This window comes from Mytilus edulis, chromosome 8 (genome assembly GCF_963676685.1).
Source record: "Mytilus edulis chromosome 8, xbMytEdul2.2, whole genome shotgun sequence".
Lineage (NCBI taxonomy): Eukaryota > Metazoa > Mollusca > Bivalvia > Mytilida > Mytilidae > Mytilus > Mytilus edulis.
The window spans coordinates 28704780-28729586 of record NC_092351.1 but is presented as its reverse complement, the minus strand read 5'-3'; the positions used below and the strand labels follow the sequence as shown (position 1 = coordinate 28729586).

At 30.3% G+C, this 24807-nt stretch overlaps 1 protein-coding gene across 1 annotated transcript in view; it reads left to right on the top strand.

Annotated features, from left to right (window-relative positions):
* Positions 1 to 23182, top strand: part of LOC139485281 (phosphatidylinositol 3,4,5-trisphosphate 3-phosphatase TPTE2-like) — a 29718-nt gene extending 6536 nt beyond the window's left edge. Inside the window, exons 4-15 of the mRNA XM_071269630.1 lie at positions 2632 to 2754; positions 3156 to 3322; positions 4860 to 4924; positions 5703 to 5763; positions 12915 to 12996; positions 13789 to 13939; positions 14511 to 14591; positions 17010 to 17115; positions 17853 to 17950; positions 19588 to 19683; positions 20597 to 20670; positions 22936 to 23182. Coding sequence (XP_071125731.1) covers positions 2632 to 2754; positions 3156 to 3322; positions 4860 to 4924; positions 5703 to 5763; positions 12915 to 12996; positions 13789 to 13939; positions 14511 to 14591; positions 17010 to 17115; positions 17853 to 17950; positions 19588 to 19683; positions 20597 to 20670; positions 22936 to 23047 — 1216 coding nt within the window. The 3' untranslated portion in view covers positions 23048 to 23182. The remainder of the gene's footprint in view (positions 1 to 2631; positions 2755 to 3155; positions 3323 to 4859; positions 4925 to 5702; positions 5764 to 12914; positions 12997 to 13788; positions 13940 to 14510; positions 14592 to 17009; positions 17116 to 17852; positions 17951 to 19587; positions 19684 to 20596; positions 20671 to 22935) is intronic.
* Positions 23183 to 24807: the final 1625 nt, after the last annotated feature.

Sequence of the window (24807 nt, the reverse complement as noted above, 5' to 3'; positions counted from 1 at the left end):
TTTTCAGAAAATATTTCAGCTTGGTAAGTGTTAAGGTTGGTATTCAAACAGCAGTAATTTGCTATGAGTCTATGACCACTGTTTTCTTCTGTGAAATACAGCCATTGGTAATACATGTGATACTGAATGACTGCTCTCAACAAACCTTAGCTTCTGTTCTAGTGCTTTGTTTTGTATAATGCATTTTTTTGTGTATTTATTGATCATAGAGGGGTAATTGTACTTGTGAACTAGTAAATAATTGAGCTTATGTAAATTTTAAGATAATAAAACACTTAAATTGGTATCATTTACTTAAAAGCTGCTGAGATTTAAAAATGAAAGTATTACTTCATTTTTTTATATTTAGTTCTTTACTCCAATTAATTGTGAAGTGTTTGCACAGGACTTATTGTATTATGTACATACAACCTTTATATCTATTTCTGCAGATTATCAATGGTTGGCATAAAAAACATTTCTGCTCCAATTATGATTTAAGATCTTTATAAAAGTTAAATACCTTTGAATGATTGATAAGCATCCTACATTTTTCACCTCTTTTCAAATATTTAAAGAATCAAATGTGAATAAATACCTCCTACCAAATCAGCTTACAAAGACATGTGCAAGTGTAAGAATTTAAGTAAAGAAAGCTTTTTTTCTGTCAATGTTTTGAATAGATAAGATTTTAATTTCAAGTGCACACATAAAACAAAATTTTCTCATATGAACTGGGTGTACTTTTTTGTGTTTAAATTTGCGTAGGTGATATGGCACTAAGAGGTTTTTATAGATTGCTTGTATTACACCCTACTCACCTGGGTAGTATAATTAGTAGTACAATAATGCACCCCTGCCCAAGGATGATTTGCTATAAAAATTAATTTGACACTTGTCAGACTAGATTTAAATAAACAGAAATGATTTTTTAAGTAAACAAAAGATTAATAGTAAATCTATTCCCTTATCTATTACATAAGTTTATTTCGATAAATTGCTTTGCACTTCTAACTATTATTATAACAGTAGGTACTGACTCATTTTTTCTTCTTAAAAAATAAATAAAAGGAGATGTGGTATGATTGCCAACAATGAGACACTAACAATTAAGTTGTAGATATCTGTCACTAACACATTCCAATTTTTCTTATCTATTTGAATATCTCTTATGCTTATGGTTGTATAAATTTATTTGTTGGATATTTATGCAGAATTATAAAAAACAAATATATTGGAAAATGTGCATCAGCAGCATAAATTGGAATGTTTTTCTTTTAATGTCCCCTGAGCACTGCTATGTGGGTTTTATAGAAAAGGAGTAGGTTCAGGAAAACGCCTTTTTGGCCCCCAAAATATAGCAGTTTTACAAAATTGTGAAAATGTAATCTTTTATCTATTTATTGGAAAGCAGAATGCTTCTGCTACATAAATATGGGCTGTTACAATACAATGCACACTAGCATCATTAAGTCATGCTAAATGACTGAAATGTTCACAATTTTAGCATTTTAGTTATATTTTAGACGGTTTTCGTCTTAAATGAAAGAGGCCACATTTGTGTTCATTCATAATATTGAATTGTAAGTTGATTGATGAAAATACATAACATATATAAAGGTTGAGGATGAACACGGATGTGTCCATTTTAATTTTTGACAAAAAACATCTGTAAAGTAACTTTTTTTTGCATGTTTGATAGATTTTCCAATTTAAGCTTGAATTGGAGCGTTTTTAATTACTAAATCAGTTAAAATATTTTATATAAACTGATTGAATCAATTGAAATAGTCACTTAAGTGTTTAAAAAGTGTCAAAAATCTTTGGTTAGATGAACCTGAAATTTGAGGCCAATATCGGCTCTTACCGGACCTACTCCTTTGGCATCTTTATCCATCCTATCTTATGAACACTCTCTTTGCACATTTTTTTTTAAATGCATATCAAAATTTTTACCACAAATCTATTTTAAAAGGGCATATGCCCCTTTGAAATATCATTTATATGAAAAGTTGTATTGTTTAATAGCTGCTCTTAACCCTAGTTTTCATGTAGGATCTGATCATTATAAAATTATCTCAAGCAATATCTGGAACCAGTTCCAAAATCAGCACCTATACAATTTTTTTTACTTTCCCAGAGTTATGTCCTTGGGACATGTAAATTGTATAGAAAATTGCATGTATGCAATCACAAACCAATATCTATATTAATTTGTATGAAATTTGTTTCTTCTAATGTCTTGGTCTAGATTGAAAATCATTGCAGATCAAGCATTTATACCGGGTAATTGATGTAATAGATTGGATAGTTGATTTTCTGTTTTCAGGAGTATAATTGATGTTATAAATGTAAAACTGTGGAGTCATTTATTTTCGTGGGTATCAATTTTTGTGGGTTGCTGAAAACTGGCATGTTCGTGATTTTGCCAATCTCTGTATACAAAGCCTATTGAAATTATGTAATTCTTTGAAGATTTGTATTCGTGGTTCACCTGTTCCCACAAAACCCACGAAAATTGATATCCAACGAATAATAATGAATCCACAGTATCAAATTTTCTGTTTTTCAGAAGGCAATTTTTCATCAATATATTGATGTAATATATGGGATAGTTAATGTACTTTTTAATTTTCTGGGTTTTTTTTTCAGGAGGCAATTTTTCCGGAGTATAATTGATGTTATAGATGGGATAGTTGTTGTAGTTTCATTCATTGTTGACATGGTATTTGTAGCTCTGGCAGATTCAAAATCATGTCAGTCAAACTATGCAAGGTTAGTAAGCAGTCATTATATCACACCAAACATAGTGATCAGTAAAGAAAGACCAAAATATAGATAGTTTTTTTTTTTTCATTTGCTCAAAAATAAAGACATTTCAAATTGAGGTACACATTTATTCAAAATTAACTTTGTGCTGTGGGCTTGACTGAATATTCCAACAAAGCAGATAGTTTAACCTGTACAGAGCAAGAGGTAAAACAGCTTTAGGTTTTGGTACAAATGGAAATCTTTGATATTTATCAATGAGAAACATGAGTGATTTCCATTGCAAAATAAATTGCAGCACAGGCAATGGATTAAAAAAGAAAAAGAACAAATTTCAATACTATTATTTCAAAAACCTTGATGTTAAATTATTGGCCAGGTATATTTAAATAATATTTACATTACAGACTTCTTGTGATTGGTCGAGTGTTCCGAATAATCAGAATATTAAGGATACTGTATATAATGGTTCAACAGAAGAGACATGTAGCTGCTGCATCAAGAAGGGTTATCTCACAGAATAAAAGAAGATATCAAAAGGATGGGTTTGACCTTGACCTTTGTTACATCACAGGTAGAATATTTGGACATGAATTTAAAATTTCCAAGTTAATGATAAATGTAAATTTCAGAAAGATATGTTAGAGAATATGATTCAAACATGGTGATATGATCAAAATGACTCTTAGTGAATTTTCACATTAAATGCTGTTGAGCATGTTTGGTTCACTTATAAAGGCAATAAAACAATAAAGAAGAAGAGTGGAAAATTGAAAAATTTACAGTTTAAAAGAAATCTTATACACTTGCTTTGTATAACTTTTCATCAGGCAAAAATGAAAATACAAAAATTTGGCATAATTGCCAACTCTCCTGTCCACCAGCAACTAAATCACTAAGCAGTTAACAATTATAGGTCAACATACATATATGGCCTTTAAAACTACATTTCCAATGGTAAAATATGTAACTTAATTTCACAAGAAAAGTTAAAAGCTGCCAATCTTTTGCTCACCCCAACCAGGACTGATGTAAAAAGCTAACTGGCTCCAACTTCTCTAATGCATCTTCTTTAGTAGTCTCCTACCAATGAAGACAGGCATTAAGGTTTACACTCTGTCTGTCTGTTTATCTGTTCATCCGTCAGTCCTGAAAATCAGTTTTCCACACTTTTTTCTTTGTGCTTGAAGATATTGATTTATTGATTGGTATATAGTTTCATCATGACAAGATACAGATAAAAATTCAAATTTTGTCCCTGTCTGATGATTTTGTTCAGAGTAATGGTCCTTGGATTCCCTCAAATAATCAGTTTTCAACACTTTTTTCTGTCATGCTTAAAGATATTGACTTGTTAATTGTTTATATAGTTTACACCATGACAAGTTATAGATCATGTTAACATTTTGTTCCAGTACAATGCATTTTAAAAGGTAGGGGACAATACTCATGGAAAGCTTGTTGATAACAATTCAAGGTCATTTTTAGTACTTTGTACAAATTAAAATCATATGAAACAAGTGACTGGTGAAAAAAAATGACTATCCAATTCTTGAACCAATGCATGTATATATCATAAACTTAGTCTTTTGTGCACGATTATATAATTTATTACGCAAACATATCGTATAATTGTCAATTTTTTTCCCTCTCTGTCTGTTATGTTGTGAAAATATGGCAGCTAATTATTTGTCATGTTTTGAAGCTGTAGTTTACTGATTGTCACCTTATAGTAAACAATCAACAAAGAAGCATGGATATTGAGCATGTGTATAACAAGTTCAATCATATAATAGTTTATTTCAATGATAGATCCATGCATATTGTGATCACCAGATTTTTACGAGAAGGGTTAGGCTAAGGTCACTTACAAACAGAAAATATGTCTGCGAATTGCTTCCTGGAAGCAAGCAATTAAAAAAAAGTAAACTTCTATAAATGTGGACAAATTAATGAATTTTCTTCAGAAAAAAGACTATGTACATAAGTTTTATAATGAAAACTATCCATTTAGTTATAAAAAACATATGCATAATTTTTTTTTAATTTGAGTTTTTTATGTGACTTTAAGCATTTCATTTTTTTTTTAAATATTTGTTTTTTTATTCCAGAGAGAGTTATTGCCATGTCTTTCCCATCGAAAGGAATGATGGCCATGTATAGGAACCCTGTAGAGGTAATATTTCTGAGAATTCTTTGTATAGAACTATCATTGAAAATATGTAGTTAACAACTACAGTCAAACCCAATATCAAGTTCACATATATTTATTGAAAACCTGTCTTGTCGGTTCTCGTTTGGCATTTTGAACTTTAATTCAAAGGTCACATCTCTTATAAGGTCACTTTTCTCTGATTCCAAGGGCAACCTGTATATTGATTGATTAATTGATTGGTATTTTGCTTTTTCATTGCGTCAGATTTTATAAGAAAAGCAAGAACCACTGACCTTCGGTAGGAAACTTACAATTCTAGTCAATTAAGAATGCAGTCAGGTGCACATGTCCAGTGGGGGATTCAAACTCATAACCTCAGTGTTGATAGGCTAGGGATACAGTAGTTCAAATTTCTAAGGCTCCTGAAACCTTTATATACAGGTTTCAATATATAAATTGTATATCAATGAATTAGATAAAATTCTGGCATTAACATTGCTACATAGAGACGACAGCAAAAACTTGTTTACCCTTCCATCGATGTGACCGCTATTGTTGTTTCTGTGAGTACACTAAATTATTGAAAGAAAATTGGTTGTGTCTTTGCTACAGATGCATGCATATTCATTTTACACAAGTGGTGTTAGAAATGTTATGAAAGGTACAATGAGGCAATTTGAAAATATGTCTATCATTGGTTTAATTTAATTCAGAAACTTTCTTGCATGTGTGTAGTGATTTTGTGTCATAATGAATACACCATATCCTTTCTTTAACATTAAGTTACAATATATTGCAGGAAGTAGCCAGGTTTTTCAACACAAAACACAAAGATCACTATAGGATTTACAACTTATGTAGTAAGTTTATTTTATATAATTTGTTTTGAGAAAATCAAAAAAGGTCTTGTCCATTACACTAGATGAACTTCTTGTTTGCTTATTTTGACGTTTTATATCATAAGGTTGTTATTATAAAGATAATACTTTTCTTATGTGTTTTTTTACTGCTTAAGGAGTTTAAAAGTGATAGTAAAAAAACCTAGTAAAACCACTTATATGAAAAGTTTTTAAAGAGACTTTAAATGCCAAAATTAGTTTGAGTGCCCCAGCAGTAGGCAACAAAACATTTAGAGTTAACCTTGACTGTCCTTTTGTCCATCTATCCTACCGTCCATCCATCCATCCACCCATCCCATCTTCCTTTCTGCACTCTAACTTAAGTGTTCTTCGTCTAAATTTTATGAAACTCAAACACAATGCTAAGAACCAAAACTTGCACACACAGTTTAAATTGGGGCATTTAGTCCCCTATTGTTATAGAGTTACACCCCTTTATAACTTGGAAAGTTGGAAATTTTTTGTTTCAGTGAACTAACTTAAGTTTGCCTCATCCAAATTTTATGAAACTCAAACTTAATGCTAAGCACCACATCACACAGACAAAGATTAAATTTTGTCAGTAAGTTACTTATCGTTCTAGATTTATGCCCCTTTATACATGTAACTTGGAAAATTGCAAATTTTTCTATACTATGCTTGCCTCATTCAAATTTTATATAAGTCATGCACAATGCTAAAAAAACAATACTCCCAGACAGAAATTAAATTTGGGCATTCAGTCACCTTTGGTTCTAGAGGTATGCCCCTTAATAACTTAAAAAATGGGATTTTTTTGTTTGTTTCCACACTCACTTGAGTTTGCCTCATCCAAATTTTATGAAACTCTTGCACAATGTTAAGAATCACAACAAGCAGACAGAGTTAAAATTTGGACAGTATATCACTTACTGTTCCAGAGTTATGCCCTTTTTTAACTTGAAAAATGCTAAGCCTGAGGGGGGAGCATTTATGTTCTGAAGACACATTCTTCTTTTAGTTTTTTGTAACATTTAATGCCTCTTAATTTCATTAAACAGTCTGAAATTTTAAAACCTTTGACCCTAGTGATCTTTCTCAAAATTAATGTACTTTTTCCAGAATCAGGGATCTCCATGGCCTGTTTAACGATGGCGCCCCGCCATCGTTCAAATGTCTTGCGCCATCGTCAAATGACTTGCTCCATCTTTAAAAAGTCTTGCGCCATCGTTAAATTGTCTTCCGCCATCGTTCAAAACTTCATCGTTTTTTTGTAGCCCGACGCCATTTTTTTTATCAATTATAATCAAATGCATGTAATTGCATAACCCTTAGGCTTTTTATGTTATAATCCAATACAATTCTAACGCCTGGGGGATATATCCGGATTAAGATCGCTAATCACTTGTACCTGAGCTTGTACAGGTAGATCAACAAACCAGACAGGAGAATACTATCTGAGGATAGACGATCCATTTGTCGAATTAACCAAATAAGTTTCAGCAAATGATTATGATAATTTAGATTAGATAGATAAATTAATAATCCAGTTACAAAGAAAACAGTTTAACAAGTCGAACACGTGCTTTATTTTGACTTACGCAATCGGCATCCCCCTTTTTTAAGAAGTACAAAATAAGACGCAAAACAGTCAATATTATTTCATCGCAAATAACTCAAGTACTGCTGTAACGATAATTTAGAATTACTTTAAAAGTTTAAAAGTAAAAACTTTTAAAAATATTTCCTGTAAGAAATATCGTATCGTAATTCCGAATTCATTTCGTATATTACAATCAAATTGATACATCCGCGTTTCCGGTTTCTTTTCAGACTCGAAAGATGCATGTTGCACAGCATCAATTTAACTTTACATTAAAAACCTTTTCATTTGTCAACATTTGCTTTATAAATCTCTTTAACCTTTTACATAACCCGTACGAATCGTTTTGTTGTTGCTGCAAATCAGCCATACCAGTAATGGGTTCTGAATTTGACAGTGTCCATAAAAAATAAGCTCCACATCATATGATTTTTAACCCCCATAACAATTACCAAAAATACAAAAAATCTACATGGGGACCTTCGTGACAGCTTTTGGTCATTCTCAACTGAGGGGGGACCATGAAGACTTGGCATTTGAATGATTAAAAACGGCAATAAATGAACATATGATACTTCTAATTCTATAATGAAAATTCAAATAAATATAATTTAAATTTATAAGCAATGAATTAGCATGTTCACCATTCCTTGTATGGAAGGATAAAATACTTCCGATCTCGCTACACTGTACAGCGTAGACAAGGTTTGTAATGGTTCATGTACACGAATGCTTAAATATCGAACTGATCTGTAAAAGACCTACCACTTACAAGAATATATCCGACATCCACGTTGTAAACTATACACATATATACCACGTGATCGATTTCGATCTAGGTCAGAAACAGGTCATGATACCTGTCTATAAAAATAGAATGGAAATTCCCCAACTTTCCGAAAATAATATAAAACAAACTTACCAATCGTATGAAAATTTGGAATAATCTTCACATTTGTTCTATTAATTGCAAAGGACTACAAAAAGCTGAAAAAAGAAAAAGATTAATAGAATGGTCAAAGCAACAAAAATGTGATATCATATTAATGCAAGAAACTCACTTTGTAAATAATATGTCAACCCAATTAAAAAATGAATTTGAAGGACAAATTATATTAAGTAACGGAACAAGCAATTCACGAGGTGTTGCAATTTGGATAAAAAACCCATTAAATTTGAAATTAATTGATAGTTTTGAAGACGAAGAAGGTAGATTTCTACTTGTAAATATGGAAGTTAATGACAACATATTAACTTTAGTTAATTTATATGCACCTAATAACCCACACACTAGAAATAACTTTTTTAAAAACATTAAATTATTGGAGGATAAACATAGTATAGGACAAATAATCATGGGAGGTGATTTTAATGACATATTAGCTCAAATAGATTCAAAAAATAAATCTAAACAAATAAAAAATAAAAAACCAGTCTGTAATCTTAACAAATTAATCAAATCATTAAAAGTTATAGATGTTTGGAGAGAGAAAAACAAACATAAAACACAGTTCACTTGGTGTAGAAAAGATAGATCTGAAGCAACAAGAATTGACTATTTTTTAATAGGATCTGAAGTGTACAAAAACTCCATTTCATGTGATATAAGACCTATAGTTCTGCAACATACTGATCATAATTGTGTCTCACTAAAAATAGATTTAAATAGAGGTCCTAAAGGCAGAGGATACTGGAAATTGAATAGCAGTATATTAGAGAATGAGGATTATGTGAATACAATTTCTAATTTGATAACTAATTATAAAAACAAAAGTATAAATTATCCCGATCTCGACCTACTATGGGATAACTTTAAAACTGAGGTAAGAGATATTTCAATCAATTTTTGCAAATCTAAAGCTAAGGAAAAAAGAGATAAGATAAATATTTTAGAAAAAGACTTACAAAGACTTAATATCTTAGCTGATACTGAAAACAATAATACAACCAAAACAAGTTTATTGCAAACAATAGAATATACAGAAGAAAAATTAGGAAAGCTTTACTATGAAAAAATAAAGGGTAACCAAATTAGAGCTAGAGCAAAATGGGTGGAAGAGGGTGAAAGAAATTCAGCTTATTTTCTAGGTCTTGAGAAATCTAGGCAAAGCAAAAAAACCATAACACAACTATATGATGAAAAAGGGGAGATAACTAGGGATCATGAAAAAATATTAAACCTTGAAGTAAAATATTATAAAGATTTATACACGTCAACAAATCCAAATTTACAAGAAACACAAAATTATTTAAATGATATTAAAAAACATAAAAAATTAACTGAAAGTGAAAGTGATACTTGCGAAGGAGAAATAACTGAAGAAGAATGCACAGAAGCTATATTTAAAATGAAATTAAACCGTGCCCCAGGATTAGATGGACTAAATGTAGAATTTTACAGAAAGTTTTGGGTAGAATTAAAAACTTTAATAGTATCAACATTTAACTATTGCTATTCTAAAGGACAATTGTCCAACACACAAAAAATAGGCGTTATATCACTTATTTATAAAAAAAATGACCCATTGTCACTTGATAATTATCGACCTATAACACTTTTGAATTATGATGTTAAACTTCTAGCATATGCCTTGGCACAAAGACTTAAACCCCTACTTCATAAACTGGTACATTCTGATCAAAAAGGATATATAAAAAATAGGTACATTGGTTTCAACATTAGACAGATACAAGATGCTATTGACTATTCAGAAAATCTCAAAATAGACGGAGCTGTCTTATTTCTAGATTTTAGCAAAGCTTTTGACTCTCTTGAGTGGATCTTTATGTTTGAAACACTAAAAAAGTTTGGTTTTAAAGAAAGTTTTTTAAAATGGATTCAACTAATGTATTCAGATATTAAGGGATGTATAACTAATAATGGCTGGGTTTCAAGTCGTTTTAAAGCATTCCGTGGTATTAAACAAGGCTGTCCGCTTTCTTCGTTACTTTTTGTTCTTGCCGTAGAAATAATGGCTATAAAAATTAGAGAAAATAAAAATATTAAAGGATTAGAAATTAAGCTAGAAAGCAGCACCAATACACTAAAAATATGTCAACTAGCAGACGATACCACTCTGTTCCTACATTCTAAACAGGACATTACAATTGCATTAAATTTAATTGAAACATTTGGTAACTTTTCTGGTCTTAAACTTAATAGAACTAAAACTGAAGGAATATGGCTTGGCAAATTAAAGCACTGCAAAGAAAAATATGAGAATATTAATTGGAGTGATAAACCTATCAAAAGTTTAGGAATTTATTTTGGACACAACAGATTAGAATGTCAAAATTTTAATATTGAAAAACAAATATTGAAATGTGAAAAAATAATAGCTAACTGGAAGAAAAGAAAACTAAGTATATTAGGAAGAATAGTAGTAACTAAATCTTTAATTCTACCAAACTTAACATATATAGCATCAAATACTGTAATACCAAAAGATTCGCTACAAAAATTTAAAACCCTCATATATAATTTTATATGGAATGGTAAAAGAGACAAAATTAAAAGATCAACTCTTTCAACAGAGTACAAAAAAGGGGGACTTAAAATGATAGACATCGATAATTTTATAAAATCCATACACATAGGCTGGATAACAAAATTATTTAATACTGAAACAGACAATTGGACAGTTATACCAAGATATTATTTAAATAAATTTGGTAATAACTTGATAATATTTCTAATGAATCTGAAAAATATAAATGATCTAGATAAATCAATTTTCAAGAGTGTTCCAGAATTTTACCAAGAATTAATTAAAACTTGGATTAGTGTTAAAGGAGGTGGGTCATCATACCCACATGACTTTCTACAAATAAGAAAACAATTTCTATGGGGAAATAACTTTCTCAGACTAAATGGAAAATGTTTATTCTTTGAAGAGTGGGTAAAAAGCAATTTGTATTTCATAAATGATATTATAGATGATAGAGGTCAAATTTCAGAAACATATATACTTTCTAAACTAAAAAACAAACAAGATTGGATCAGGCAGATATCTTGCATTAAAAAAGCTATACCAAATCAATGGCTTACAATAATAAATCAAGATAATTCAATTAAAACTAAAGTTAATATTCATAATACTATAAATAGTCTAAAAATCATGCTTAATCAAGAAATCAATTCTAAAATGAGTACAAAACAAATTTATAATATTATTATAAATGAAAACAAACTGGACAAACCTATAGGAGTTATAATGTGGGAAAAAATGTTTGCCAAAAACCTGTACTTCAAACTAGAAAATTGTTTCAACTTCATTTTTAACTACTTACCTGACAATAAATTGAAAATGTTTAGATGGAAATTAATTCACTTTATACTTCCATGCAATGATTTATTAGTTAAATGGAAAATACTCACAAATAATAAATGTAATCATTGCAGTATAAAAGAAGATTATGAACATCTTTATTTTTCTTGCAGTTACAACAGCAATTTTTTATCAAAAATATCCAACCTTCTTAAATTTATAGGTTTCAATGAAAGTATTCTTAATATAGAAAATCTTGTAGTAGGATATAAAATAAATGATGAAGCTTACTATGAAATTAACTTTCTTTTGACTGTAATATTTTTTTCTATCTACAAATCATATTACATCTCTGACTCAAGAAGAACAAAAGTAGATATCTTTAAAATATTCAAGGCAGAAATAAAATCTATAGTTGAAATCAATAATATAATTAAAAGAAAAACCAGTAAATTGATTTTAAAAACCCTAAACTACATAAATGATCATAAATAATAACAAGGATTTGTACAAATATCCCTGAGATCACATGACCCAAGTATTAAGTCACATGACTTGAGCATGTCAGGTGACATTAATGTACTTTAATACCACGTGTTAAAAAAAAAGATAATAATGTATCATTCAATATTGTATAATACACACTTTTTTGTCTTCTTTTTTTACTTTATACCTTATGTGTTTATCTTTGACAACTATGTGTAGTGCACTCTGATGTCGTGTATAATCATGTTTACCCGAGAGGCCGAGTAGTTTAGATACATCAGTCTAAAATACAACAGGTTTCAAATAAGTTAACAGTTACACTTTTATTATGATTCAAAACATCACGAAAATTATGATCAACTTACCTTTTAAATTAGACAAACTGTCTAAGTATTGTGAATTAAATTTATCCAAATCACAAAGATGATGATGGCAAAACGATGCACATTTATCTAATATTAAAAAACACTATCGGACGGAAGTGAAATATTCTCCGGTAAACATGAAATCATTTAAAATATTGTAACATTGTAATGTAACATCAATTTACTTTTATTAGATATTCTCCCTGGATACCTAATAACTAATATATCAGGGATACTTAGTGCAATGCTGTACACTAAGTAAATTGTTAACAGCAATAGAGTGCAATAAAGTATATTATCCACGTTAAAAAAAAAAAAAAAAAGGTTTGTAATGGTGAAAGTTCCTCCATCGTTCAATTCTCATCCATGGAGATCCCTGAGAATGTTAAAATATATATGGTGTATTGATTATAATTAGAAAATGTTTTTCAGGTGAAAGAGATTATGATGAGACATTGTTCCATAACAGAGTGGAGAGAATATTTATTGATGATCATAATGTTCCAAGAGTAAGGTACTGTATATAAATGAAACAGAATTGCTGGATAGAAAAAAATATTAATTTTCATGTGTAGTTGATTGATATGACTTATGCACCAGGTTTGCAGGATATTTCAGCATACAACATTAAGGTGGTACCTAACACTTTAACTAAAATTAATTTGGCTCGTTTAATTTTCTTAAAATTTTAACAAAGTATTTACTTTGACCCTTTGACATAAATATAAAAATTTCAAAAAATTTGAACCAACCGTTTTATCAGAAAAATTACACTGGTTATAAAGCAGTTTGACAAACACTTATTTTGATCATTGATAAGCTTAATATTCCCTTATGAACACTACGTCATTAAAACGTTCTGCTGATTTTACAGAGTTATCTCCCTGTAGTGTAAGGTACCACCTTAATTGGTCTATCTGACATAAAGCAATCATAAGTGCCTTCATAGAGCATATATATATATTGATTTTATTTATTTTCGTAAGGACTTGTTTTTTCGTGGATTGAGAAAAAATTGTACTTTCATGGATATTTTCATGTATATTTAATTTGAGGTTTAGCTAAGGTCAGCATAAAAAATATTTAGAAAATTTTATATATTTTGAACTTTAAAATTGTGGTAACCTTATATCCATGAAGTCCAAAACAAAGTTACCCAACAAATAATAATGAAGAATTCACAGTAGTTCTTAGGCTGAATAGCATTTGAAATGATTACCAATAAAATTGATAGAAAATTTTGAAAATGCGAGAATTGAGTTACTTAAGTAATCATATAGTATTGTTTTGTTATGTTATATTTTAGGGAAATGATTGAATTTTGCGATAATGCCAGAGAATTTATGGCCCAAGATCAACAGAATGTAATATCCATACATTGTAAGGGTGGTAAAGGTAGAACTGGTACAATGATATGTGTCTGGCTAATAGAATGTGGACTATTTGATGGTGCAGAGGTAATTACAAATAAGTCAATGATGTAAGGTTATATTATCACTTAAAAAAAGGGTAATTTGCATGTAGAAGTTATACAGTATACTGCATCATACTCATTTTTTCACTCTCGCTCGGGAGAAAAATAATCACAAATATAATACCCATGTTAAAACTACAATAAAGTATAGCTTGCATCAATTATTTCTTAAACATTTGTGTTTTTATGCCCCATTTATGAGCATTATGTTTTCTTGTCCGTTAGTCTGTCTGTTCGTTCGTCCGTCTGTCCCGCTTCAGGTTAAAGTTTTTTGGTCAAGGCAGTTTTTGATAAAATTGCAGTCCAATCAACTTGAAACTTAGTACACATGTTCCCTATGGTATACTATTTCTAATATTAATGCCAAATTAGAAATTTGACTCCATTTTCACGGCCCACTGAACATAGAAAATGATAGTGCAGATGGGGCATCTGTGTACTATGGACACATTCTTGTTTTAGATATATTTACAACTGAATTATACATGATGCTAGTATAAGGGAGACAATTCTAGTATTTTGTATGTTAAAAAAATATGTTTTTGTCATTTTAGGAAAGTTTAGAATACTTTGGTGATAGAAGAACAGATTTATCAGTGGGTAAAAAGTTTCAAGGTGTTGAAACTCCTAGTCAGGTATAATAAAAAAGATATACTTATGTGTTTTTTCTTTAATAGCATGAAATGTGTTACATTACATCAAATTAAAATGAAACATTTCTATATTTGGTAAATAGTTTTCAATTCTATAGCCAATATTTTTTTGATATATTGCTGTTTTGTTCAGATATTTCTTTGGAACTGTAAATATTACTAGAACAATGAATTTCCTCCATTGTTATTTTTAATTGAAACCTCAATTATCGCAGAGATTTTCAGCATAGTATAGTATTTTTGTGCAAGTCCATTAGTATGCTCAGCGGTTTAGCATAAGAACACCAATCCTCTGATAAAATAATTATTAGAAAAAAAAACGTAATAATATGGGGAAATAAAGGAGCATCATAGTTTGAACAGAGCTCTAGGATCCATTTTTTCATTTGTTATCCTCCAACGGTGATAAACAGGGACTAATTGGTGAAGAATAGGGGCTAGGTGCTCTCAGAACTTGTTTTACCCTACTATATTTACATGTCTGTCCCAAATCAGCATTGTCATGCATTGTTATAATGGTTGTATATTAGTTACTGTTTTTATGCCCCACCTACGATAGTAGAGGGGCATTATGTTTTCTGGTCTGTGGCTCCGTTCATCCGTCCGTCTGTGCTTCCGTTCGTTCGTCTGTCCGTCCGTTCAGGTTAAAGTTTTTGGTCAAGGTAGTTTTCATTGAAACTGAAGTCCAATCAACTTGAAACTTAGGACACTTGTTGCTTATGATATGATCTTTTTAATTTTAAAGCCAAATTAGACTTTTGACCCCTATTTTACGGTCAACTGAACATAGAAAATGAAAGTGGGAGTTTCAGTTCAGGTCAAAGTTTTTGGTCAAGGTAGTTTTCTATGAAGCTGAAGTCCAATCAACTTGAAACTTAGTAGACTTGTTGCTTATGATATGATCTTTTTAATTTTAAAGCCAAATTAGACTTTTGACCCCAATTTCACGGTCCACTGAACATAGAAAATGAAAGTGGGAGTTTCAGGTTGAAGTTTTTGGTCAAGGTAGTTTTTGATGAAGCTGAAGTCCAATCAACTTCAAACTTAGTACACTTGTTGCTTATGATATGATCTTTCTAATTTTAAAGCCAAATTAGACTTTTGACCCCAATTTCACGGTCCACTGAACATAGAAAATGAAAGTGGGAGTTTCAGGTTAAAGTTTTTGGTCAAGGTAGTTTTTGATGAAGCTGAAGTCCAATCAACTTGAAACTTAGTACACTTGTTGCTTATGATATTATCTTTCTAATTTTAAGCCAAATTAGACTTTTGACCCCAATTTCACCGTCCACTGAACATAGAAAATGAAAGTGGGAGTTTCAGGTTAAAGTTTTTGGTCAAGGTAGTTTTTGATGAAGCTGAAGTCGAATCAACTTGAAACCTAGTAAACTTGTTGCTTATGATATGATCTTTTTAATTTTTTTAAAGCCAAATTAGACTTTTGACCCCAATTTCACGGTCTACTAAACATAGAAAATGAAAGTGAGAGTTTCAGGTTAAAGTTTTTGGTCAAGGTAGTTTTTGATAAAATTGAAGTCCAATCAACTTGAAACTTAGTACATATGTTCCCTATAGTATAATCTTTCTAATTTTAATGCCAAATTAGATTATTACCCAATTTCACGGTCCATGGAACATGGTAAAGGATAGTGCGAGTGGGGCATCTGTGTACTTTGGACAATTCTTGTTTTTTATATGATTCGAACCTAGATATTTCATTTATTTTCAACTTAATGGATTGGAAATAATATTCACTATCGGGATACAATAAATATTTAAAGTTCATTTACATCTGGAGGTTCATACCAAGCCAGTTAACACTAGTAACACTGATTGATGCATACAGTTTTGGTAACTTTATTTTTATGCCCCACCTACGATAGTAGAGGGGCATTATGTTTTCTGGTCTGTGCGTCCATTTGTCTGTTCGTCCGTCCGTTCGTCTGTCCATCTGTCCCGCTCAAGGTTAAAGTTTTTGGTCAAGGTAGTTTTTGATGAAGTTGAAGTCCAATCGACTTCAAACTTAGTACACATGTTCCCTATGATATGATCTTTCTAATTTAAATGCCAAATTAGAGTTTTTACCCCAATTTCACGGTCCACTGAACATGGAAAATGTTAGTGCGAGTGGGGCATTCGTGTACTGAGGACACATTCTTATTAATGTTTGTATACCTTTTTTTTTTTAACTAATATAAGAAAGTTTCATCATTTAATGTAATTATTTATTTTCTAACTTAAAAGGCCAGCATTTTTTTTCAATTAGAATAGGTGAATTTACAAATTAGAACAAAATATGATCTTTAAACAACATAATTTCTGGCATTTGAATACTTTTTAAAATCTACACTAACATATACACATAGAGAGTACACACTGTCTCCTTACATATATTTATAGAGTCGATATGTTGGATATTTTGAGAAAGTAAAGAAGAAACTAGATGGTAAAGTACCTGCACAAGTACCGAAGAAGATATCAACTATCAAGATCTTTAACATAACTGGTAATATTATTATAGGAAAATACTTTTAATTCAGTACTTTGGACATTACTTTTATTTATGAAATAAATTATTTTTGGACACTGAAGTTTTTTATCATTAATGACAACTAATTTTTGACACTATCTGACTGTTTTTTTTTGCAATTGTTGAACCTATGAAAAACAGTGACTAGGTCTAAATTCTACACTAAAAATGTTTGATAATGTATATGACTTTTTCTGTCCTTGCTGCTGGCAAGTATATACGTCCTAATATTGGTTTCCGTTCTCTAAATTTAAATAGCCCCAAGCAAATGTTTTAAAATATATATTATATATATATATATCTATAGAAGCACATAAAATCTTTAAAAAAAATCTTTTTAAAATGCACAATATTGTTACAACATCAATATTACATTTGCCTTTTCTGTTGCCTTTTTAAATTACAATGTACACAATGGTAGACTTCGGTATTTATGTTAAAAAAAAATGAAAAGATATTGATGATGGTAAAGTTTTCAGTATAGAAATCAAGGTTACTGTAAATTCTGAAATTATTGCGATGTTTTTATTATAAGAATAATGCAACAGGGTAATAATCACAATAATTTAAACTGGCATTTTGATTTTTTTTATATAAATAAAACTGGCATTTCCTAAATATTGCAAGATTAAAATCACATTTTAGTCTAAATAATAAATGCACACAATAATTTCTGAATTTACAGTAATGGTTTGTTTTTCTACTGTTTGTAGGTGTAGGTAATGCTGATGGAAAAGATCTCAGTATGGAAATCAGAGTGGATGGTTTACTTATATATGAATGTAATTTGGGACAGAATATAAATTGCACTGTAAGTTAAGTATACATTATTATTAGACCAGATTTTTAGTAATAGTTTGAGAAAATGTGCTCATGTTTTTATGCCCCACCTACGATAGTAGAGGGGCATTATGTTTTCTGGTCTGTGCGTCCGTTCGTCCGTCCGTCTGTCTGTCCGTTCGTTCGTTCGTCCGTCTGTCCCGCTTCAGGTTAAAGTTTTTGGTCAAGGTAGTTTTTGATGAAGTTGAAGTCCAATCAACTTGAAACTTAGTACACATGTTCCTTATGATATGATCTTTCTAATTTTAAAGCCAAATTAAACTTTTGACCCAATTTCACGGTCCACTGAACATAGAAAATGAAAGTGCATGTATCAGGTTAAAGTTTTTGGTCAAGGTAGTTTTTGATGAAGTTGAAGTCCAATCAACTTGAAACTTAGTACACTTGTTTCCTATGATATTATCTTTCTAATTTTAATGCCTAATTATATTTTTTATCCAATTTCACGGTCCATTGAACATGGAAAATGATAGTGGGAGTGGGGCATCCGTGTACTTTGGACACATTCTTGTTTTATTTATTGTATTTTATGTGAAACAAAATGATACAGCCAATTGCAATAAAGTCAATCTTAGTATATGATATGATAAATGCTGGGTAACAAAGCCTGGAATAAAATACTTCCCCCCACCCACCCCCCAAATAAAACCTTCTAAACCATACAAGTATCACTACCAAACTTGGTTTGATGATGCTCCAAGGTGTAAAGAAATCTTGAGGTCACTAGGTGAAAGGTCAGAGTCACAGCAGGTTTTTAGCGATTCAAATTGTTTTGTTTTCTTTTTTTTCTGGATAATATCTTTAGAACCATAAGTTAAACATTTATCAACCTTTGATCATGGACTCATGAACATCTGTCTGGATTCACCATTTCAATACTGATGCATCAAGATTGAAAAAATACAAACTGAACACACATATTATAATTTTATAGCAAAAGTCTAAAAGTAATCTGAATCTTATATCATTTCATTGATCTATAAGGTCATAGAGACTAAGATAATAAATTATATTGCAATAAAATATCTTATTCTTACTGTTGGTTGGACTCAACATGGTCCCTGGACTTGCATTCAAAAATCCTTAGTGGTAACCCTGTAAATGGATCAAAGTTTTAGCAGTCATTTTAAAAATGGTGAAATTTTGGCAAATTATGATTTTTTTTAACAATATCTATTGATGTTGCAACAATCATTACTTAAGTATGTTGTAAAATGTCTCTTTTAAAGAGATAACTATTGGGTAATTAGGGCAGTATTTTGTTTCTTCTTCCACAAAACCATCAAGGTCACAACTTTGCTTTATCAGCTATTGTGCATCAGTATTTTATTTAAATTGCGAAAATTCTTGTTAGGAATAAGTCATTTTTACTGGCCATGAATTAAGCAATTAATATATTTGCAAATGTTTGGTTGATTATAAAGGCACTCTCGAATGTATGTAAATTTTTTGTTGGTTTAATCTAATTCTTATTCATTAATTTAAAAAAAAACACAATTTTGGAGTAGAAAGGAAAATCATATTCTTTTGTGCTTTAAATGAGAGGAAATTTGCTTTTGAACTAGTTACGGATATAAGTTTTGTTTTATCTGTTTAATTGTATTTTAGCTAAACAAATTGCCAGAGGATGACAGTATAGAGGTTAAGTTAGAGAATGTTCCAGTTCTGACAGATGATGTTAAAGTTAGATTCTTTTCCAGTGATGTAAGTATTAAATTATCCTGTAGAACGAATGTAAGGCAAAAAAAACTACAGTGCAGACAGATTTACTTTCTTTTACATGTCATCAGATTTCCTATTAGTGATCTTATTTACATTTACCAGTTTTCCCACTGTTTTTACATCTTTTTAATTAAGTCACAAAACAAAATTGGTTAAGTAACAACTTACACAGTTTGATTGTCAGTTTAGTACAATAGCTTGCTTTTCTCTAATAATACATATTTATGAGATTTTCAAATTCTAATGCACTTTTTATGTTACTTTTTTTTTCATTGGCTAAAGTTACTATTAAATCCACAGTTGACCTGTAACTAAGGAGGGACCTGCAAATTTGAATTCATTTACTCAATAAATGTTAGATTACTACAATATAATCTAAAAAAACCAAGATCTACCTCAAAATTGCCCTTACTTAATTTTATCTAAATTTGAATGGGTGATGTAAAGTAATAACCTTCAGATGAAAAGTTTTTCCTTTGTATGACGTGACATTTAGCCATGATGTCTTTGCGCCAAAATCATTCATGAAAATTCGCTGAATTCTATTGTAATTTCAAATTAATACATTTTTTCCAGCTCTATAAAGTATTATTTCTTTTTGTAAAGCATTAGAATTGGAATTACAGTACAGTTTTGATTTGACGGTCGCTTATCTCAGTTTAACTGTCTCAGCTACTGCATTTGCGACCTTCAAATTGCCCAATTGATGGTGGCAACGCTTCAACTACAGTACTGTTATTCCTTAATTTTGTAAGGACTGTGCTTTGTATTCATGAACAAGACCTACACCTCGAAAATGGGGAAATCAAAATTTTAAATGATAACTAAATTCTATTAAAAAACATACAGACTAAGTTCTACTGGAGAAACTACAGTGCTCTTTTTTCACTTACAGAAAAATGTACCAAAGATCTATGACCATTGTGCTTTTTTCTTCTGGTTCCACACTGCTTTTATAGAGGACAATAGGTATGTATTGAATTAAGTTCATACATGTATCTGTTTTTGTAAACTGATAGTAATGTCAAGCATTGCCATTCACTACAAGCATATACATGACCAGTAAGTTAAGATTATTACATTTCAAAGGCACTATAGATTTTAAGATATTTTTCAAATGGTATAAGATTATATTATTTTAAAAGTTGAAAGTCTTAACCAATAGTTTATTACCCTTTCCTGACTATGTTAGAGTTATGGTTTTAAAATTTGAGTAGTTACAAGTTGCATACATCTACATTCATTTCATATATTCTATTAAAAGGATAACAGGAATTACTAAAAAAATTAACAATATAATGGATCACACAAGCAACTGACTCCTTTGAAAGAAAATAAATTTGCATTGACAATGAAAGATGTTTAACACTTTAACTGTAGAATACTGCAAATGGTTTTATTTCAGCAGGGTAACATTCACTAGAGTACTTTGTAAACAGGAATATGGAGATGAAACATTAAAATCTAAAACACTTTCTGTAAAGCAATATATCTATGACACATAAAGCTGAACTTAGCTAGTTAACATTTTATTTTTACCAAACAATATTATACTTTACTTATAAACAGTTAGTTGCATAGTATTGGCTAACGTAGCCATTAATTATTGCTACTCACTGGAAACAGAAACTGTACTTGAGAAGTATAAATTTGTTAAACTGTTAACTTATTTTAGCAATTGATTTATTTTTAGCTCACCTGGCCAAAAGGCCAAGTGAGCTTTTCTCATCACTTGGCGTCTGGCGTCCGTCGTCGTCCGTCGTCCTGCGTTAACTTTTTTCTCCTCTGAAACTACTGGGCCAAATTTAACCAAACTTGGCCACAATCATCATTGGGGTATCTAGTTTAAAAAATGTGTCCGGTGACCCGGCCAACCAACCAAGATGGCCGCCATGGCTAAAAATAGAACATAGGGGTAAAATGCAGTTTTTGGCTTATAACTCAAAAACCAAAGCATTTAGAGCAAATCTGACATGGGGGTAATATTGTTCATCAGGTCTAGATCTATCTGCCCTGAAATTTTCAGATGAATCGGATAATCGGTTGTTGGGTTGCTGCCCCTGAAATGGTAATTTTAAGGAAATTTTGCTGTTTTTGGTTATTATCTTGAATATTATTATAGATAGAGATAAACTGTAAACAGCAATAATGTTCAGCAAAGTAAGATCTACAAATAAGTCAACATGACCAAAATGGTCAGTTGACCCCTTTAGGAGTTATTGCCCTTTATAGTCAATTTTTAACCATTTTTCGTAAATCTTGGTAATCTTTTACAAAAATCTTCTCCTCTGAAACTACTGGGCCAAATTTAACCAAACTTAGCCATAATCATCATTGGGGTATCTAGTTAAAAAAATGTGTCCGGTAACTCAGCCAACAAACCAAGATGGCCGCCATGGCTAAAAATAAAACATGGGGGTAAAATGAAGTTTTTGGCTTATAACTCAAAAACCAAAGCATTAAGAGCAAATCTGACATGAAGTAAAACTGTTGATCAGGTCACGATCTATCTGCCCTGGAATTTTCAGATGAATCGGATAATCGGTTGTTAGGTTGCTGCCCCTGAATTTGTAATTTTGAGGAAATTTTGCTGTTTTTTTGTTATTATCTTGAATATTATTATAGATAGAGATAAACTGTAAACAGCAATAATGTACAGCAAAGTAAGAACTAAAAATAAGTCAGTATGACCAAAATAGTCAATTGACCCCCTAAGGAGTTATTGCCCTTCATAGTCAATTTTTAACAATTTTCTTAAAATTTGAAATTTTCAATAATATTTTCCACAGAAAGTACTGTTATAGATAGAGATAATTGTAAGCAGCAAGAATGTTTAGTAAAGTAAGATCTATAAACACATCACCATCACCAAAACACAATTTTGTCATGAATCCATCTGTGTCCATTGTTTAATATTCACATAGACCAAGGTGAGCGACACAGGCTCTTTAGAGCCTCTAGTTTCAGGACTTTAACAAATAGAAAAATAATGAGAAAAAATATTGTAATTTCTAAATTTATTTTACCACATCATGTTAATTAGAAAATCGCGAAATGAAATCCTTGCTAAATGGGATAGAACCGACTTAACAGATTTAATGTATCCATGAAAATAAGTTGGTTTACAGTATGTATGATTATAATGTAATGGGATCATTAATTTTCTAAATTATATATCTTGAGTTTTTTTGAACTTGGCAATGTTTTTAAGGGCAATTTTGTATATTAATTTAGATTGGTTCTGACCAGGGAAGAACTTGATAATCCTCACAAGAAAGAAGGACAGAAATTCTACCATGAAAAGTTAATGGTGGAAGTTCTTTTTGAAGATCATAAAGAAGACTAATAATTTTAGTTTTCATATAAGTTTTATAAGCATATAGTTTATATAATATTATATAGCATATTATATCAGTTATAATAGCATTAAATTGTTGACTAAAGTATATGTATGGGGCTGTAAAAACCCCAAAAGATATTAATGTTATGCTAAAAAGTCTGACTTAACATGGCATTATAACCTATTTGCTTTGACTAATTATTAAAAATAATTTTCCAGGTTGAACATTGACAAAAAGGGGCATTTATTTATAAGGTTGTTCAATATTATTATGTTCCATGAGCATTGCATACACCTGGGAGAACACACTGAAATGACTGTTTTGAAATTGCTTTGTAACCTAACTATGAACGACTGTTTTTTCTTGATTTAAAAGTGTTTTTCAAGTTCTATTTTCAGACTATATATTTATTGGCTTTTTATATTTTAATCTGTTTCTCCATTCAATCAGTACATTCCACTGTTCTATGTTGACTACAATAACGCTTGAATGCATATGAAAAAGGTCAATGAAAAAATCTTCAATTAAACATTCCAGATTAGCTCAGGATTTATCTATCTCTAGAAAATTTAGCTAACCTACTGATTGGCTGACTCTCTGAGTAGCACCAGTCAAAATCCAGAATGTATTGAACATGTATAAAGAATTCTGACCATCACTAGTAGGAGAGATAGGAGAAAGAGAGGGACTGAATTCAATGGTTTAGCAAATATACCACTTATAATAATGTGCAATATACAAATATTTGTTGAAAAGAGGTTGTTAAGGATATTATTTTGTTTAAATTGATGTATTTTTAAGAGAAATTTATATTTTACAGAAATGATTTGTTGTAAAGGGAGATTATATATTATTAATATGTGCAATATTTATTGAAATTAATTGTTTTATAATTTGGAATTATGTATTTACTGCAGTTAACAAATTGCTGGTCACTTTACTGTTGATTTATTAGATTAGTTATTTGTGCAGAAGTTTGTTATAGAATATATTGAGTTCAAATTTTTGTTTTTTTAAAGTTCAAAATGTGTACTTAAAAATATTAAGTAATCATGCTGCAAGTTTCTTTTCAGATTGTCTCCCCTGAACACAATGATGTAGTTTCAGGGTTGACATAAAACATTTGACTACTTATATGCCATATTCATATTTTGAAATGGTATCCATAGTAAAACAAAATAATTTTCTTTTTTTTATAGTCAAAATCAACAGATATTTTTATAAAAAAATTTAAAAACAATGTTACAAGAGTTTTGTTTTATTAATTTTGACCAAAATAGTTAGTGGAATTTACAAAGATATTATTTAAAAAAAAATCTCTGAACGTTACAAAATTTTGTTTCCAGTTGTCGAAAGTTCATTCACATTCTATTATTTTACAGATTTTACCTGCATTTGTATTGCTAGAATTGCAACTTTTACCTATTGAAATTTCAGATTTTTCAGAAGACTGGAAAAATATAGAAATATAGAAGCAATTGTTTATCTTTTTTGTTGTTGATTTTACTGTAAGTCAGGCTGGTCCTGAAACACAGAATGAGTTTGTTTATTGCCATGAAAGAGTTACTTAAATTTAAAAAAAAAAAATTGTAATTGTTTGGTGCTGTGTATTTAGATTTCAGATAAGATAGACTTTTTTGGAAAATGACGCAGTCATTGTTCCATAACTGCCGACCTGATTTCTCTGCCTACCGCGCTTGGTTTCGTATTTACTAATTTCAATACAAACTGGAATGTGCTTGTGTTATCATTATGCATGAGCATT